The sequence below is a fragment of the Petromyzon marinus genome, unplaced genomic scaffold, assembly GCF_048934315.1.
Source record: "Petromyzon marinus isolate PM22_M1 ecotype Great Lakes invasive population unplaced genomic scaffold, UKy_Petmar_22M1.pri1.0 PM_Scaffold_171, whole genome shotgun sequence".
NCBI lineage: Eukaryota > Metazoa > Chordata > Hyperoartia > Petromyzontiformes > Petromyzontidae > Petromyzon > Petromyzon marinus.
Genome location: NW_027423137.1, coordinates 28,195 through 47,323, shown reverse-complemented (window position 1 = coordinate 47,323; position 19,129 = coordinate 28,195). Strand labels below are relative to the sequence as shown.

Genomic DNA, 19,129 nt, shown 5'->3' with positions numbered 1-19,129 from the left:
CTCTGCAAACCTACAGGCTACTATAAAAGATTTGTTCATGAAGCCATCCAGATATATAAACATAGACAAAACTTCAACTGAGAAGATGGATACAAATTGAGCAATCATTGGAAGGGTGTTAGTAACCAGGTAAAACCTTAACTGTTTATGGTTGTTCCATCATATCTGCTGGGTACTAGTCTGTTTTTCCGAGTTAATTCCCCCCCCCCCCCCCGCATCCCCAGCGCTTGGCATTGCTGCCGCATTAGCATTGTTGCTGCATTGGCATTGTTGCTGCATTGGCATTGTTGCTGCATTGGCACTCGTGCACCGCCCGTGCATCTGCTGTTGTTGTTGGTGCACTTGGGCTACGCCCATCCACAAACCCTTATAAACAGTTTGCCTTTAGAGGCTGACTCCTTTGTCTGATGACGACCGCTTGTGTTGTGATCGAAAAATCGTGATTTGTTTTATTTTCTTTTATTTCTAACTAAGTGACTTTACCAAAAGAACCAAAGAGCATGGATTCCTGCAGGTACGAAAGCTTTAAATCAAGGGTGAATTGGTTCTACATTGGAAAATTGTCAAGGGGGGGGGGGGGGGAGTAAAAATAAGTCTTAGTCCAATGAAGCATGAAACGCTTCAGTGCATGACAACTTTATAATAAAAAAACTCAAATTCAGGATACCATATCAAGGTTAATTCATCTATTGATATAAGATCTTGTTGATAAACTCCAATGCATATTAGTGTTGCCGACGTTTTATCTTATTTAGTCATATCGAATGCTTTCTGTAAATCTCTGAAACAGATGTGAATGAGCCTATTTTTTCTCTTTTTGCTTTCTCTGCTATAACCCTTAAACCAATAATTGCTGGACAGTATAGGGTATAAGGATAAGGCACTGCTATATATAAACCTTTAAAAGCTATAATAAGGCGGTGATATATGTTAATATATAAACGATCTGAGAATAAGGCACTGCTATATATCAATCTATATAAGATATGCGAATGAGGCTCTGCTGTATATAAATATATATAAATATAACAATAAGGCACTGACATATATAGAGGATATAAGAAAAAGGTGCTGCTATATAAGTTACTGGAATACCACAATTTATGTATAGCAGCCCCTTATTCTTATAGTTTATATTAATGACTACATAGCAGCGCCTTAATCTAAGGTGTTTTACAGCAGTTATTAAATTGTACATTAGATGATAGTGGTTGAGATAATAAATACGGGGGATTACAAGTGGTGGTTGTGTGGTTATGGTGATAGGAGAACAGGCAGGAGTGGTTAAGGAGCAGTTGGGGTAGTGATAGGGGTTGGGGTAGTGTTAGTAGGGGTAGTGATAGGGGTTGGGGTAGTGTTAGTAGGGGTAGTGATAGGGGTTGGGGTAGTGTTAGTAGGGGTAGTGATAGGGGTTTGGGTAGTGTTAGTAGGGGTAGTAATAGGGGTTGGGATAGTGTTAGTAGGGGTAGTGATAGGGGTTTGCGTAGTGTTAGTAGGGGTAGTGATAGGGGTTTGGGGTAGTGTTAGTAGGGGTTCTGATAGGGGTTTGGGTAGTGTCAGTAGGGGTAGTGATAGGTGTTTGGGTAGTGATAGGGGTAGTGATAGGGGTTGGGGTAGTGATCGGGGTTGAGGTAGTGATAGTGGTTGGCGTAGTTATAGGGTGTGTTATAAGAGTAGGGGTAATCATAGAGAGTGTGGTAGGGGTAGTGATAGGGGTTGGCGTAGGCCTGTTCATAGCTGGGAGCCGGGGGCAGAGAGTGGTAGTAGCAGCAGGAGGACAATGATGATGATGGACTAGGGGAGAAAAGAAAGGTATTCAAGGGAGGACCGGATTCGACACCGGTATAAACCGGCTGGGTCGTGCCAGAGTGGGGATCCAGGATAAGCATCTGCAGGAAAGATGGCGTTCCGGTAGCTCCCAAAAACTTCCAGTGCGCCGTGGCCTGCAGTCGACAGCCGGCTTGATACGAACGCGTGCCAGGCAACTTTTTAGCTCCTCATGTGGTGCAGCAAGGATACTTCAACCAATGTAGCCATTAAGACTGCGCAGGTTTCAGTGGCTGTGCTGTGCAGCTCTCCAGTATGAGTTTGTGAATTGCACAATGTCCAACGTTTTGACCCATATGCCTTCCATCACGTGTGAATGAACATTGAGTGGGAGCAGAGAGTCGCCTCTTCTGAACTAATTGAAGAAAGCCTTCATGGTTTCCTGCGGCCGGGCAATTGGGCGATCTACTCCCGAGGCTGACATGCATCGCAGCGCCGTGACCTGATATTAAAGTTACGTGGTCACGGCAGAGGCCGTTGAGCCACCGCGAGTGAAACCGCACACACACGGATCGGAATGCCTTTGTTAGGATTAGGGATCTAGATAACAAAGGGACAAGAATAGCCAAGCCTCTGAATGGACAGACGGCACGGGTGCGGAAGCATCTGAATGCCTTTTGTTATAGGTGAGATTACGGATCCAAATAACAACGGGACAGGAGCATTCCGACATCTGAATGGACAGGGCAGCACGGGTTGTGGGAACAGTGGAACGCCTTTGTTCTAGGCAGAATTAGGGATCTAGAAAACAAAGGGACAAGAATAGCCAAGCCTCTGAATGGACAGGGTGGCACGGGTGCGGAAGCATCTGAATGCCTTTTGTCATAGGTGGGATTATAGACCCGAATATGAAAGGGCACGGGTGGGCGAGTACGAGCATCACGGAATGCTTTCGTGATAGGGTGGATAAAATGCGGAGGCAGAGTTCTTGAAATCATCGCGGTCCACAGAGCAGGAGAGTCAGCCGTTCGAGACGTCTGTGTGACGAGCTTCAGCGCAGCCAGGCTCAACCCCCTACGGAGACGACCCACAGCCTCGCCCGTCTACAGCTTTCAGCGCAACAGAGTGGAAGTAAGCATAAGTAAGAGAGAGGTGAGTGTGAATGATTTAATCGAGGGTAAAGAGCGGAGCGATAGGCAGGATAAATTGAGCCTAGGATTCCCGAAGGATAGGCTAGGAGGGCCTACTGACTCACACAATCACGCATAGTTTAACGGGTTACTCGCGGTAAATAAAATAACTAGTAGGGGGATAAACTGTGTCGTGTGGTCTTTGGGAGTGTGAAGAGGAGGGTAGAGCGTGCTTGGTGTTCGCGTGCATGTGCGGTTGTTTACCACGAGGCGGAGTGTTCAGCGTGCGCATGCCTACGCGACTGTTTTCGGTGGTATTTAGCGCTCGCATACCTGTGTGATTGTTTACAGTAGTGCTTAGCGCTCGCGTCCCTACGCGACTGTTTTCGGTAGTGTTTAGCGCTCGCATACCTGTGCGATTGTTTACAGTAGCACTTAGCGCTCGCGTGCCTGTGTGACTGTGTTGCGGTCGCGAGCCTGCGCAATTGTCTATAGCGAGGTAGCGAGCTAAGCGCCTGGCGTGCGCGTATTCGCGCGGCTGTTTAAACGGCCCTTTAAATCGGAGCGAAGTGACCCCCTCCAATCAGCAGCACGCGCACGGCAGACACCAGTGGCCTCCCACCCCCGACTCCCCACTCCCTCGCGTGTGATTGGTGCATGGGACTCGGCAGGTAGCAGCGTCGTGTTTGTTATTGCCTGAGCGCGTAGAGCGTGTGTGTGAGGGAATCACGCATCGGCGCGCCATACCTGTTTGTTCACGTGCGGGACTGGGTTTTACTTTGCGAGCGCGCTCACCACGGCACGCCGCCACTGAACAGCGTAGCGCGTTGTAAGCGTAGAGCAGGCAGCCTCACCGATTGAAACATGCCGACGCGGTCAGCAACCAAGTCGGGGGTACAGGGGGGTGAGGAAGTGGAGTCCGGTAGCCCGGACCTCAAGAACAGCCGGGGGGTAGTGGGACGAATGTAGCGGGGAAGTCGGGAGACAACGGCCCCGACAATTCGATGATGGCGGTGGACGGTAGCCCCCACAAATCTCGCGGTCAACCGTCAATGGTCGAGCCGCCACAGGGGGTGCAATTGGCCGACCTCTGTACCTCGATAAACTTGGCACGAAACCGCGAGAGTATTCAGCACTAAATTCACAATGGGAACAAATAACTCCAGCCATTTTAGATAAATCAATTGATCGTGTATTATAGCAAAGAAATACAACTTCTTCAATCAAACTGTATCACTCATCCCTCAATGATAATCCCCAAAACAATTATTAAATTAACCCTATTAATAACCAATTAACACTAAACTAAAGTCATACTAGCATTAAAACGTCAGCTTTATAACAAACAATACACTTCAATATAATCACAAACCACTAACCTAACCTGCCAATCACAACCAATCAGCCAGTAATCAACTCTGATTATTGTTGGTTATTTCAGTAAGTTTTTGAGCCAGATGGCCAGCATTGGGCAACACTTTTCACCAAGGAAACTGGAGAGCAGAACAGACTAACTCTGTGTTACTAACCTAACATCAAAACTTAGAATAACATGTTTAAGAATGACAGTTCAGAGACAATAAACAGCATATACGGTTGAACATCAAAAATAAAATAGCTTTTTGTTAAATCTCATTAATGGTCCTCAAAATCTATCCGGGCCACTGTTGTTGCAGTGCCCAAGTTGGCTATTATTGTTAGTTAATTTTACAAGCACCGCGAGCCACCAACTGAATACCGTAAAGAAAATGGTTGCACTTTAAAAGCAGTAACCTTGAAGGCCATTAATGATGGGAAAGACATATGGAAGGTAAATTTTCCCTCCAGATGACAACAAAATATTGATCATATTCAATATTGTGTAGAGAGGATAGACTTCCTTTTTCTCCGTTCTGCTGAAGGAAATTTTACTTTAGTGAGCTCATCACGGTGCTTCGTGGAATGAGGTAGCCTGGCATCTGAGATAAAACGGAGGATAATAATAATAAAAGTTACATCAAGATTATTCAAGGCCCAGACTTGTGACGCATTGATAAAAATAGATCAGAATGTACCACATGGCTCTCATTGTGACGTCATGGCACATACTGACTGACGTGGATCTGGAAGCTGTTTCACACGAAAAAGAGCTGCTGTGAATGTCTCATTATGCCGTGTGCAATCTCCAACGAAACGTGGGGAATTAAAAAATAAACCTTACACGCGTTTCCAACATCCTAGTTGGGGCGCCGCGGTGGCAAGGTAGATGTTATCTCCCTCGCCTGGTATGCAGGAGGTCGTGGGTTCAATCCCGTCCCTGAAGCCTGTTGTATATGTCGAGTTTGCGAGTGTGTCTCTCCCTGTCCCTGTTGTGGTCGGGTGAATTTTTCTCCGGTTTTCCCTCCACATTTAGAATCAAAATTACACGTTCAGAGTATTTGGCTGCTATAAACTTCCACGTGATGATAAGCCACTTGGTTGAGCTAACATTTGTGGTCAGGTAGCTTCTAAAAAAGAGCTGCATAGCTCAGTGTCCCTTACCTGGGAAAATAGTTTTAGTTTAGTTTAAAGTTGGCCAACAACTTCCTTGATTTGATCACCTCTACTGCCGGGTGGCGATGGAGGGTTATGGTTTAACTTATTTTTGTACTTTATATCTACACAAGAAGATCTCACCCACAAAAAAACTGGTTAAGCTGGAATCACAATACAGCACTGGTCGTGAGAGTATAATCTTGGAATTAAAACCAAAATTGAACATCGTGCTTAAAAAAATGAGTGAAAAACAAAACAAAAACTCTTCAGAGAGCTTGAATGCAGCGGTTGTATCACGGGTAGTTAGTCCATTACAAAGACAAATAGACCCCGTGTAGCCTTCAACAGACTGTTGGGATAAGTGGTGTTGGTGAGTAGCACGTATGAGGACCAGCATGAGGACCAGCACGGCACATGAAGGAGTGGGTGAGCACATCAACCGCCTTTGTCTCCCTGGTGGACGTATTTATACACCACACCAGGTACTCAATTGAGACTGCGTCAACCTACGGGAGGCCGAGGACCAGTTCAAATAATCATCACTGATGGTGGCCTTGAGCGGGAATCGAACCTTGGTCGCCGGGTTCGTAATTTAGGTCGTTAACCGCTACAAAACCGCTCCCCACAGTTTGTTATACTATTACCAATACCCGCCATTCGCCACAAACTGATGGTGATGTCACCATGGCGCCTGTTCCAGGCCAGGTGCACTGTAAGGCTACGTGAAGTGTTGAAGGCTCGCAGGTGCCATGGGTTGAATGACTGAGATAATTGGAAGATGTATACTGTGCCAACTTGCTGCATTTAAGCCACTCGGCGCTCTGCTTGTTGTTGTGAGCATCGCTCCTCTGTCCTTCGTTGTTGTTTGAGGGCAACTGCCTCCAACTGCCCAATAGCATCCTTCACTAGCCTCTTCTATCGAGGCCGATCTTAACACTGCTGGCACCAGTCTTTGGCAAGTCCAATCAGTGCAACATCATCCCGAACCGCATTAGTGCATCTCTTCTCCAGGCCGTAAAATGCTCGTTGAGCCTCCTCTATCTGGTCAAACAGAAGTTGCTTGGCCATGCGATGGCTGGGCATTTGGACTACTTAAGTCAACACAACTTTACCTGCCAGAGGAGCTCACTGATGAGAATGTGTCCAGATCTTTCGAGGATTTGTGAGCCCCTCACACAATCCAGCCTGGTTAAACCCAGGATGGATCGTTGGCAGGAAAGCTGAATGTTTCTAACCAGCACATATATTCCAATAAAGGGGTCCACTTTCACAAGCGTAGAGAAGAGAGGGGATGACTGTCGCCGAGAAGACTCGAAGCTTTGTGTGGAGCGACAGAACAAGTAGCTTCCCCACAGCATTATGCAGCTGATGAAAAGATAGTGCCGCCCAGCTAATTCGGAGTGAGACCTCAACTGTCAAACCGGAGCTGGTCATAAGCACACTGCCCAAGTAGAGAAAACTCTGCACTCTCCACAACTGCCCCATCAACAATGGGGAGCTGAGGAAGTGGAATGTTTGATGGCACAAAATACCCAGAACCAAAGAGTATAGGTGCCTAGTGTTTTCTGGGGCTGATAGTAAGGCTCCACCTTTTAGCAGCACACTTAGTAGCACACTCCAGGTCAAGCATCAGGGCCTCCAATTCCTCCTCTTGAATGATCAGCAATTACCAAATCATCGGCATACATAACATGGTTGACCAATAGGGAGCCATCCCTCGACCACATCTGAGCATCAATCAGCCTCCCATTGTATCTGTACCAGATTGAAATTTCTTTGGTACAGCCATATAAAGCTTCTCAAACCGGGCATCGATCAGCCTCCCATTATATCTGTACCAAATGGAAATTCCCCCAGTACAGCTATTGAAGGCTTCACGAACTACGTGGTCAAAATAGATGTTAAATAATGTGGGAGCCAGAGGACATCCCTGTCGCACCCCAAGGTGTACTGGGAACAGCTCTGACTCCCGGCCATGCAGTTTAACCTGGGCCTGCACACCATCATGAAGGCTCTTAATGATTGTGAGCAGAGAGTCAGGGACTCCGAAAGCACGAACAGCCCAGAGTCCAGGCCTCTTAATGGTGTCATAGGCCTTGACCAGGTCAATAAAGCAGAGATGTAGGTCTTGTGGGAATTCCCTACGCCTCTGCTGCAGCAGACGGACAGAAAATATGGCATCTGTGCAGGACCACCCTTTCCTGAAACCACATTGGGGCTCTGCAAGCATCTCCTCAGCGTGCCTGGGAAGATGTTGAATAATAATCCTTCCCAGAGGGGGGCAACTAGAGCATCCTTCCAATCCTGCGGAACTCTTCCTGTGGTCCAGACATTTGTGATGATGTCATGTAGGGCAGTTTGCACACAGATGCCACCCTCCCTCAGCGTTTCACTTGGGAGATCGTCTCTGCCCGGCGCTTTTCCTGTTCTCAGACTCCGGATCACTCCTCGTACTTCCTCCACAGATGACACTTCAGGTAACCACTCAGAAGGGGTGGCTAATTTGGCCAATATTTTAGGCACCGCAACCCTATCAGGGTCGTCTCCACCTCGTCCCATGATGTTGTCTGGGCTGAGGGAATTACTCTCTCCCAAGACCACACAGAAATGCTCTCCAAACCTACAGACCTGTTCAAAGGGGTCGGAGATTGGATCGCCGCTCTTTCCCGTAAGGAAAGTAATAGGTGAGGTGCTGCAAATTACTTTATTAATGGATTTAGTTAATCGTGATTCGGACTGAGGCAGATTCCATCTTGTCAGCAACCCGCAGCCACCACTCATCCTTACAGCACTGCATGGCTCTTCAAATCTCCGAGCTAAGGCTGCGGTAAGCCTCCTCATTCTCTGATATTGGATGTTGTAGACAACGGGAGTCAGCCTGTCGTTTTCTCTCAACCAGCTGGAACACTTCCTTCTTAAGCTGGGGTCTCTGGGGAGATGTTGACTGCATACCCAATGCAGCTATTGCAGCTGCATGAGCCACAGTCATGAACCTCACCCATTTCCCCTCCGCATCAGGATGGGGGATGCTGCCAACCCCAGCTGCAAGCGATGTTGAAATTGCCACTTGCAACTATCCTCAGCTAGCTGATACCAGGCCACTGTGTGACTGGCAGGCACATCTTACAGATGAGAAACCAATGGTCAGTGGGCAGATCAGCTCCACGGTAGCCCCTATATAGTCCAGCAGATGTTCTTGCTTGGACCCGGCGTGCATCTATAATGTTGTGTGGATGCGCCGATTCCAGAACAGGGTGTTGGTAATTACAAGCCCATCGGCTGCGGAGATGTCTAGCAGCCTCTTAGTGTTAATATTGAGCTGATCTGGCCCATGCCTTCCGATCACTCAAATCTAGGTGTCTGCATCATGACCCACTCGGGCATTAAAGTCACCCAACAGGAAGACTCCATCCTGAGGGGGAAATTTAGCTAGCACCTGGGACAGGAGATTTTAGAAGGCATCTGACTCATCGGCCTTGTCTGCATCTCTCTACTGATGCTCATTTTTGGTGGGGGCATAAGTAACCATTACCATTTCTCACCTCTTGTTGACAGGGAGGAGAGTCCACAGTAGCCTGTTGTTGTATATGCCGGGTCTTTAAAATTTGAAAATAATCCAAAAATAAAAAAGATCTCCAAAATCTTGAATAAACACAAGATCCAGGTCCGTTTCAACACATTACATAAAATCCGTGATCTGGTTCCGTCTGTAAAAGATGTGATTTCGGACATACAATACCCTGGTGTCTACAAACTAAGTTGCCTCTGTGGTAGTAGTTACATTGGAGAAACCAAACGCCATGTCTTGGACCGCATTCGTGAACACAAAGCAGACCTTAAACACGGTAGGACCAACACCTCGGCCGTAGCAGATCATTGTTCTAATTCAGTAGGCTCACATGCCATTGACTTTTCCAAGACAGAGGTTCTTTGTAAGCCATCTGGCTTCCATGAGAGATTCGTTCATGAGGCTATCCACATATACAAGCACAGAGACAATTTCAACCGAGAAGATGGATTCTATCTTAGCAATCATTGGAAAGATTTGATAAACCATTTCAGGTCTTAATTGATTGTTCACGCTTACAGTGGCTTTCAGACAGCATACATTATACAAAATTTCGTCTCCTCCCTCCTCTTTTCAGAATATAGATGGACTAGTTCTAAATAAACTGCCAAATCGTTGCACGTGGCGCTAACGTTTTTATAATTAAATAAATGCGCCGTTTAAAAATAAATTTATGCAAACCAACACAGCTGAAGACGACCGTTTGAGTTATGGTCGAAACGTCGTGAGAATTTTTTATTGTTTTATATATATTTTATTATTTTGTTGTTTCCCTTCAATGTGACTTTACCGAAAAAACTAAGAATATGAATTACTGCAGTCACGAAAGCTTTAAATAAAAAAATAAAAATGAAGTTGGGGAAATGTGTAATTATCTGAATTTATGCTAATTTATGTAATTATGTGCATAAATAATGCTAATTAAGAATGTATCATCGTATTAAGTTTACGATTATGCTAATGCACACCGTTATGATCATTATGCCCTGCCTCGTTGCCGAGGGTAGTATTATCAATCGGGATCATACAATTAATTGTATGCAGTTTTTCTGGTGTGCTGTAAGTATGCGAGATTATGCTTGGCTTCGTTGTCTAGGTTCGTATTATCAATCTGTATAATACAATTATACTCGCTTAACATTTACTGATTATGTCTTAGTGTTTTTATGTCAGGTCTCCAAATTCAAATCTCACTGCAGGATACAGTTCTTACAATTAAGATTATTATGCATGACCTTAGGAAGGCACCACGCAGACACTTCTGTGTTAAGCAATTTTAATTTCTAAACAAAACCTTAACCCTCTAATATGTGAACTCTTATGCTTGGAATTGTCAACACTACTCCTGGAGATGTTCTCTTCATTTGATCCATACATTTAACCCTCAATGATCAAGTTTGTTAACTGGGTAACAGTACAATCGATTATTCCTCGATTGTACTGTTAGCGAGCATACACGGTGAGAGGAAAAAGTCCTTTAAAAAATTTCATGCAACAATATTCATAGGAAGGCAATAAAGAAACATGTCCCAAAGGCAAAACATATACGGCAATGAATTCACGGGGAAGATTACATAATTAACGAAATATTTGGAACAATGGTGTGCCTCAGTATGCCTGCTCCAGCAAATACTTATCAATTGGCTAAGGCTTCAATAAATTCGCGGGCAGATTATGTGCTCAAAAGAAAGATTGCAACACAATATTCTCCCTGTGAGTGTGTAGATTCGTAACTTAGGTTTCTAAACGTTTAGTTTTCATCGATGAATTCATTGATAATATTTATGCAAATCAAAAGAAAAATAACTACTAAAATACTTCTAAGTGACCGTTTCCCCGTAACCCAATGGCAGCCGTGTTCTTCGTTATCAGTTGATACTTGACGCACTTATCATGAGTCTTCTTACTATTAGTCCGGGTATATGTTATGTGTGGTTGGTTTGTCTTCTTGATCAATTCTTTGCGTTGTAATGTGTGGGTGTGTGTGTATCATACGGGCAGCTTGGCTCTCCCTCTTCCTCAGGTCTACAGTAGTTCTGTCCACAGCTGGGTAGAAGAGTTGGCACGACACTCGCCATCGGTGCGCGATGATCCTGTCGTCAGGTAGCACCCGCAGCTCGTCCGCTGGCAGCTGACACCCTTGCTTGGTGGCGCTGGTGACGCTGCGGCGTGCTCTCTCCTGCTCCGTCTCTCTGGCAGTGTCGATTGCGCGTGCAGCTGGTTCTCTGCGATGCTGGCTTGGTCGATGCCTGGTGCTTTCCGCCCTTTTTCGACGTTGATTGCTTGACGTTTCCCGCCGTCACATAACTCTTCGGTGACTGATCGCCCTCGGTGGCTGGCTGTTATCTTCTGTGGTTGGTCATCTTCTGTAGTTGATCGCCGTCTTCTGCCACTGGTAGCTGTGATAGCGATGTATGGCTCGTATCTGTTTTTTATGCAAAAATTTCTTCCTCTGGCTCGCCTTCTCACAAAGGACCGGAACTTCCTTTGATTTCACTCTATGCTGCGGGGGGGGGGGGGGGGGGGGTAGGATTGTACGTGTGTCCATGTGTGTGTGTTCTCATTTATTAAGCCATCTGTTAAGTCTCACCCTGGCTTGATTCTTGTCCCCCTCCTCAGCTATCCCCCCATCAAAGGGAAACAGATGCTCCAGATTGCTCCCGAGTGCGTCCTTCTTCTCCACCCTCTGCAATAATTAATCTGGAAGGAGGGGGGGTTCCCCTGTCTGGTGGAGTTCCCCCCCCCCCTTTTCTCTTCCCTCCCGGTGTGACATTATTTTCCCTCTCACAAAGGGGTGTGTTGAGGCTTTTGAAGTTAAACATTTTATTTGACCTCCTATAGCTTGATACCGTACCACTTTATAGTTATGATTCTGTACGTGACTCAAGGTATGTTTGTGGCAGTGTTTACAGTGCTTCCATCGTGGCATTTGATTTTTTATTTATAAGAGATGCCCTCTGCCTGCGTATGCAATTCTATCATGTGCTGCTGGAAGACAAAGGTGGTTGGGAGACTCTTCGTCTATGGAATACATTTATCTTGGTCACGTGATCGACTCCCCTCGCCCCATCTCTCCTGGATGACCCCCGGCTTAACTCTTCATAATTATTATTGGGTTTATGTTTTCCACGATTCGTGTTTTAAGATTGTATCACCACGTATGTTCCTAGGGTTTTATTAATTTCCGTTCCCCCGTCTGTATCCAGGGATCTGTGCTGTTATACTCGAGTTATATTTTGATGTCCTGAGGTTCATAAGTATAACTAAGTTTCAGTTAAGCTTCTTGACTGCTGGAATTCATATTCCTTGTTTTTTGTAAAGTCACGTAGACGGCAATATGTAATAGAATTTAATGTGAATTACATTAGTATTTTGATTTAAAGCTTTCGTGAATGCAGGGATTCATATTCTTGGTTCTTTCGGTAAAGTCACGTAGAAGGGAAACAATAAAATAATACAAATATAAAACAAAATCTCACGACGTTTCGATTGCAACACAAGCAACCATCATCAAGTGTGAAAACCACAAGAAAAATAATTGAAAAAAGTGGCGTTTTTTTAACGTTAGCACCACGGAGAGCAATTTGACAGTTTGTTCAGATGGACGAGTCCATCTATGTTCGGAAAAGAGGGGGGAGACGAAAATAATGGATGCGGTCTGAAAGCCACCATAAGCGTGAACAATCAATTAAGATCCGAAATGGTTTATCAAATCCTTCCAATGATTGCTAAGCCAGAATCCATCTTCTCGGTTGAAATTATCTCTTTGTTTGTATATGTGGATAGCCTCATGAACAAATCTCTCATGGTAGCCAGATGGCTTGCAAAGAACCTCTGTCTTGGAGAAGTCAATGTCATGTGAGCCTACTGAATTATAACAGTGATCTACCACGGCTGCGGTGTTGGTCCTACCGTGTTTTAGGTCTGCTTTGTGTTCACGAATGCAGTCTGAGACATGTCGTTTGGTTTCTCCAATGTAACTACTACCACAGAGGCAACTTAGTTTGTAGACGCCAGGGATTCCGGACATACAGTTTTATTATGTTATTGTTTCCCTTCTACGTGACTTTACCGAAAGAACCAAGAATAACATTAGTATTAATATGTATGAGAAGTAATAACCCACTATGTAGATTTTAGTCTGGTTTTTAATCGGAGTGAGTGTTTTGGCAGTCATTAATGTTTGCTTATTCTTGTTGCTGAGTTTTTGTCATCCCTCGTTTGGGTATGTATGTGTTTGTTCTACTTATTGGGGTGATAAGTTGTTTCCTCAAGGCCTGGCTCCTTCCTTCGCGGTCGGGTGTCACCTTTGTCTATCTCAATGGGGGTCGTGGTCTCTCCCTTTGTGGTTTTATTGCTACCCCATGCTGCTAGGAGACAAGGCGGCCGGGAGGCTTCATCTATGGAATCCTTTTCTCTTGGTCACGTGATCGACCCACCTCGCCCCATCTCCCCTGGATGACCCCTGGCTTAACTCTTTATAATCATTATTTGGTTTATGTTTTCCACGATTCGTGATTTAACATCGTCATTTCACGTGTGTTCATAGGGTTTATTAACGTTTGTTCCCCCGTCTGTATCCAGGGATCTGTGCTGTTAAACTCGAGTTATATTTTGATGTCCTAAGGTTAGAGGTATAGCTAAGTTTCAGTTAAGCTTCTTGACTGCTGGAATTGATATCCCTTGGTTTTTGTAAAGTCACGTAGATGGCAAAAGGTAATAGAATTTAAGGTGAATAACATTAGTATTAACATTAGTATTAAAATATGTATGAGAAGTAATAATCCACTATGTAGACTGTAGTCTGGTTTTTAATCGGAGTGATTGTGTTGGCAGTCTATGTCGACTCATTTTGTCGCTAAGTTCTGAACATTAACCGTTGTATTAAGAGAAACGAAAAGGCAAATTATTGTAGAATTTGCCTGTTCCTTCATGGCGCCTGGTTGTCTGTGCTCTTAAAACGGGGGCCTTTGAGGCTACGTATATTTCCCGCGTGTCTCATTAGTAATTCCCCCGCTTTGTTTTGGGTTTTATTATATTTTATGGCTTATATCCGGCTGCCTGGTTCCAGTGTGAGAGGCAGCTGCTGTGAGGGGAGGGGGGGTTTATCTCACCCCCTTTGGCCCCCAAGCGACACCACGAATGATTAAAAAATATATATTGGCAAAATCATTCTTAATATCAATTTTGGAAAAAGGCCTATATATACAACACTGTAACTTACAGCTTCTTAGACATCACCGCCACGCTCCCACACCCCCTTCATTCTTTTGTTCAAAAGAAGTGGCAATCCCTGTTGTTTGGCAGTTTCCTATGCTGAGTGGAGAGCTGTCTTCCCCTCAAAATTATTGAAGCCAGAACCGGTTCACCGGATCTCCTGTATTTCAGAGGTCCAGGCAGTACTGGTCCATTTCATGACAGAGGAGAGGGAGCCTCTCATCCACAACGAAACATTCCATTAAGTCCACAAACACACGTAATATAATTGTCCCTGGGAACCGAGATTCCAACCATATAAGCACAACTTCCCACGTAGATATATGAGGCTCTGTATGACGCCATGAGTTTATATTGTTTTCTATGTGAGTATATGGGTATCTATGCGAGTCTATGGGTATCTATATGAATATATCGGTATCTATGTATGTCTATTGATTTCTACATGAACCTGTGGTTATTTATGCGAGAATATGGGTCTATATTTGAGTCTATTAATTTATATGTGATTCTGTGGGTATCTATGTGAGTATATGGGTTCATCTAAATATCTGGTTATCTATATTAGTCTGTAGATTTGTACGTGAATCTGTGGGTATGTATACAAGTCTATAAGTATATATGTGAGTCTATGCGTATCTATTTGAATCTGTGGGTATCAATAGGTCGATATTTGAGTCTATTTGTGTTGAACTAAGTCTGTGGATAGTTATGCGAGTCTATAGAAATCTATCTCAAAGGTGACGTGAACAGTGCACATCTATGACAGTAATCAACCGGGGGAGCAACAGTGCCAGAACGGCTAACCTACACAGCAATGCTCACAGAGCGCTCTGATGCTGGGTCCACGTCACCTCTTCTGAGAATCCTAGCAGAGGCCTGCGCAGGAGCGTGGACACGTGGCTATTGTGATGCTGTCGTCTAGGACTTTGAACGCAGGGAAGAGTGGACCATCGTATTGCACAACGTAGTAGGTGTGCAAGTGGACCCGTGCCTGTGAAACATCATAGAATGACAGTCGGTCCATGTCACAGTCCAGCAGAATGCCCACCCTGTCGATGTGCCAGCCTCTACGGCCACCATCGCAGCTGAATTCAATGTCGGTTTGCTCTGCATCGTGAAAGGCACTCAGATTTCCATCGTCGTCGTCGTCATCATCGTCTCTGTATTTGATGCACCACGACTCGGCATTTTCACCCAGCTCCGCATCGCTGGTATTGCCGCTCCGCTCCATCGACCCATAGCAGACGCCCACACACCACTCGACGCACTCGCTGACGTCCACCTCCCAGTAGTGCAACCCGGAGGTGTAGCCCTCCTCGCACAGCGCTTGCCTCCAGTAGGAGAACGCCTCACAGCCCTCCGTCACGTCCCGACGCCTCCTGAGGGGCCGAGACAGGCTCAGGGCCTTGCCACAGTCGTCGGCGTCCAGTTGGTAGTGCAGCGTATCTTCATCAAGGGTTGGACTCCTGAAATCTTCTCGGTCATAGAACGCACACGGAAAGGACAGCGGTTAGTCATCGGCTCCCTTAGCTGGTGGACTGCTTCTGCTGTTGTTGATACAATGACAAACAACGGTGCTGGAGAATCCCAAACAGCTGCGCTGCCACCGTTCAGATCTTGGGTTTAAGTAGAGGTTTCACCTGCCCGTGGTTACACCGGGTACTCGGGGGGTGTACGAAGAGTGCGATCGCCAAAAAACATAACCGTTGGGTTGTCTCTTAACTATATACACAAGGACAGCGTGTACATCATCAAAGCGTGTTTGTTTGCATGTTTTACCACCAACAGGATGTGTGAGTCATGCAGACTTGATGATTCCTTGCAAAAGGTGTGTCTATTTGGTGTTTGAACATCTTAACACCTCCTGTAGTATTATTCTTTTTTTACAGAAAGGGTAATAAAGCATATAATTTTTTTCATCACACAAACTGATAACTTATCACTCTATCTCCATGCGAGAGTGTCCTTTTAGGTGCATTTCCACCTTGGGCTGCCATTCTGTCTCTTCGTCTGCAACATCACCCATCGGTCCTGCTAGTCGACGTAAACTGCCCAAAGCCCAAACCCCCTAAAAGTTTCCCTGCCAAGTCAAGATGATGCCACTAACCTTTGCATTTTTTCTCTGTAATGCGTACGGCACCCTTTCTGTCTCTCAGTGCAATTCTATGCATGCGACCTCTCCACGCTCATTTGCGCCCCATTCGAGTGTCCATTCAAGTTGTCTACCAGCGTCCCCCCCCCACCCCCCGCTTGTGATTCGGTGTGTTTCACAGCAGGTCGTTTGCGTGCTGACGGAACACCCCTCTCCCTCCTGTAGCTCGCCTGGACCGCTGCCGCCCGTTCTCTTGCGCCTCTTCACGTCGTCGCAGTCATTCGTTCCCAAACTCTGAATTCATAGGCGGCAGAAGCTTTCCTTTGTTTTTGGATGGCGTGGTCACACAGACGTAGTGACATTAATGTGAGATTCGTGTTTGACGCATTTGGTAACTCCCTTCATTTATATATTTCCATTTGCGGAATAGCTGCTTGCACCTGTCGTGTTCAGTCAGCACGCGATCTGGGCATCCCACTTCCCCCACATGGCAGTGAGCCTCCGGATAGCAGGAGGGTGGTTAGAGCCTCAACACCTCTTCTCCATTATCCATTCTCGTCCTCTTCCCTCCTCCTCACCCCTCTACTCCTTCCCTCCCCTGTAGTCCCTTTCGTGATCCCCTGAGTAGAACCACCTGGTAGCCCGCTACTACACGATTCCATTCTGTGTCACCGTGTTGTAAGCCATGTTCATCAAGCGCCTGGAGTGAAGGGCTATATAAATATACGTGTTTAATTAGATTCGATCATCAGATGTACCACTTATTAGCGTTTTCATCGTTATCAAAATAGATAACAGGAACGGTGGGTGAGTGATTCGGTGAGTGGGTGAGTGAGTAATTTAGTGGGTGAGTGAATGAGTGGGTGAGTGAGTGGGTGGGTAGGTGAACGAGTGGGTGGGTAAGTGAGTGTGTGGGTGGGTGAGTGAGTAAATGAGTGGGTGAGTGAGTGAGGTGTGGTGAGCGAGTGGGTGGGTGAGTGGGTGGGTGGGTGAGTGAGTGAGGTGGGTGAGTGAATGGGTAAATTGGCCTTTACCATCTGCCTAGTTATGGCCTTTTGCCCTCTGCAGGTTCTGTTTATTTCCTGGCTTTCCATACACAGGGGCGCATTGGTTGATCTACGGATTAAATGCAGAACTTTACAAATGTAAATTATTATTCATTATATTATTATTAAGTGTGTTCTCTATTTCACAACTTTGATGCCAAATAAAAAATATCCCCTGTATAGCCTGTAGCAGTCTGCAGGGGCAAGTGTTGTTATCGAGCAGCGCTGAGGGGGTGGTTGGCTATCACCAGACCTGGGCACATTTGTCTCCCCAGTGGCGATGTATACTACACACCACACCAGGTACTCATTTGAGGATGAGTTGAGCTGGGGTGGGGGCTGGGGGCCCAGGACCGGTTCATATAATCATCACTGGTGTTGGTGCGCCATGAGCGGGAATTGAACTTGGGTCGCCTGGTTCGCAACGCAGCCACTCGTTAACCACTGTGCCACCGCACGCACGCACACAAACTTACTTCTGAGCATCGCGTTTTCTGTCTTCCAATTGGAGATTCTGGGGGAGAGACTCTGCAGCAGGCCATGCAAGGATGAAAATAGGTCTCTAGTCACGATGTTGTCATTTGGCGGGTTCTTCATCATCACGGCCGTTATCCTGAACGTGGAATAAACAAATAAGGAATAAGATTATATCGTGGATCTATGGGAAAACCTTTGTTGGCCAGTATCAAGATGATTACAAAGAATAGGCTTGCAATACCCTTCCCGGTAAGAATAAGAATCATAATACAGGAGTTGTGTTAAGATGTTCAAACACTAAATAGACACACCCCTTATTGCAAGGCATCATCACGTCTGCGTGAACCACACATCACGCGTGTTGTAAAACATGAAAACAAACGTTCACTGATAATAATAATGTATGCATTGTCTTCAAAATTGATTGGCCTGCACCAGAGCAACAGCCTCCTGGAGGAATCCGATGAGGTATAAAGCTCTTTTTCACAGATGTCCAGTAGGCACGGGTAACAACGTTAAAACAGACAATACAAAAAAACATGATCGCAGTGAAAAGTACAAGAAAGGTAAAAAACAAATGACCCAAACACATACAAATAAAACAAAACCAACCCGATTTTACCAGGCAAAGCCCACTGAGGTAATAACTTTTTTTTAAAGCTACCTGGACACACATGATAACTCAACAAAGTGGCTTAGAAATTTGACGGTTACAGCAGCAAAAAAAAAAATCTAAATAGTCTAGATGCATGTTTCTAAATGTGGAGGGAAAACCCGGAGAAAAAATCCACACAACCACCAGGACAGAGAGAGACATGCAGACTCCTAATATGCAGCAGCAGGCGTCAGGGTCGGTACTATCATGATGATGATAAATAAAAGTATGGCAATAATACAGCTTCCTTCATGACAAGGCCATTAAGGAGACTGTAGCTCTGGTGTAGGCCAATCAGTTCCGAGGACAATGCGTAGATTATTATGATGGAAGTGTGTTTGCACATTTCACTACAAGTATGATGTGCGGGTGAACACAACTTGATGATGGCCTTGTGATCGTAGGTGTCTCGACATATTAATACAACTCCGGTGTTATCATTGCGGGGAAGGGTAAAGTGAGCATATTATTTATTCACCATCGTGGTACCAGTAAAACATGGATCTTGAATGTTCAATTAAACTGGGATTGGGGAGTTGAGTGGCGGTGGAGTGACGTGAAGGTGTCCGACCTACCTTCTCTCCAACTCACCGCTCACCTGCGACAGAGGGACAGGGGTGCACGCGTGAGACATCCATTGGTAAGCTGGTCACCATCTCA

General features: G+C 45.6%; 1 protein-coding gene across 2 annotated transcripts in view; it reads right to left on the bottom strand.

Moving 5' to 3' along the window:
- Positions 1–11,254: 11,254 nt before the first annotated feature.
- Positions 11,255–19,129, bottom strand: part of LOC116937421 (tripartite motif-containing protein 14-like) — a 28,039-nt gene continuing 20,164 nt past the window's right edge. For both annotated transcript variants that reach the window (XM_076063728.1, XM_076063727.1), the window contains 3 exons: positions 19,045–19,067; positions 17,814–17,950; positions 11,255–15,672 (listed from right to left, as the gene is read on the bottom strand). In XM_076063728.1, coding sequence (XP_075919843.1) covers positions 15,065–15,672; positions 17,814–17,950; positions 19,045–19,067 — 768 coding nt within the window. In that variant the 3' untranslated portion in view covers positions 11,255–15,064. The remainder of the gene's footprint in view (positions 15,673–17,813; positions 17,951–19,044; positions 19,068–19,129) is intronic.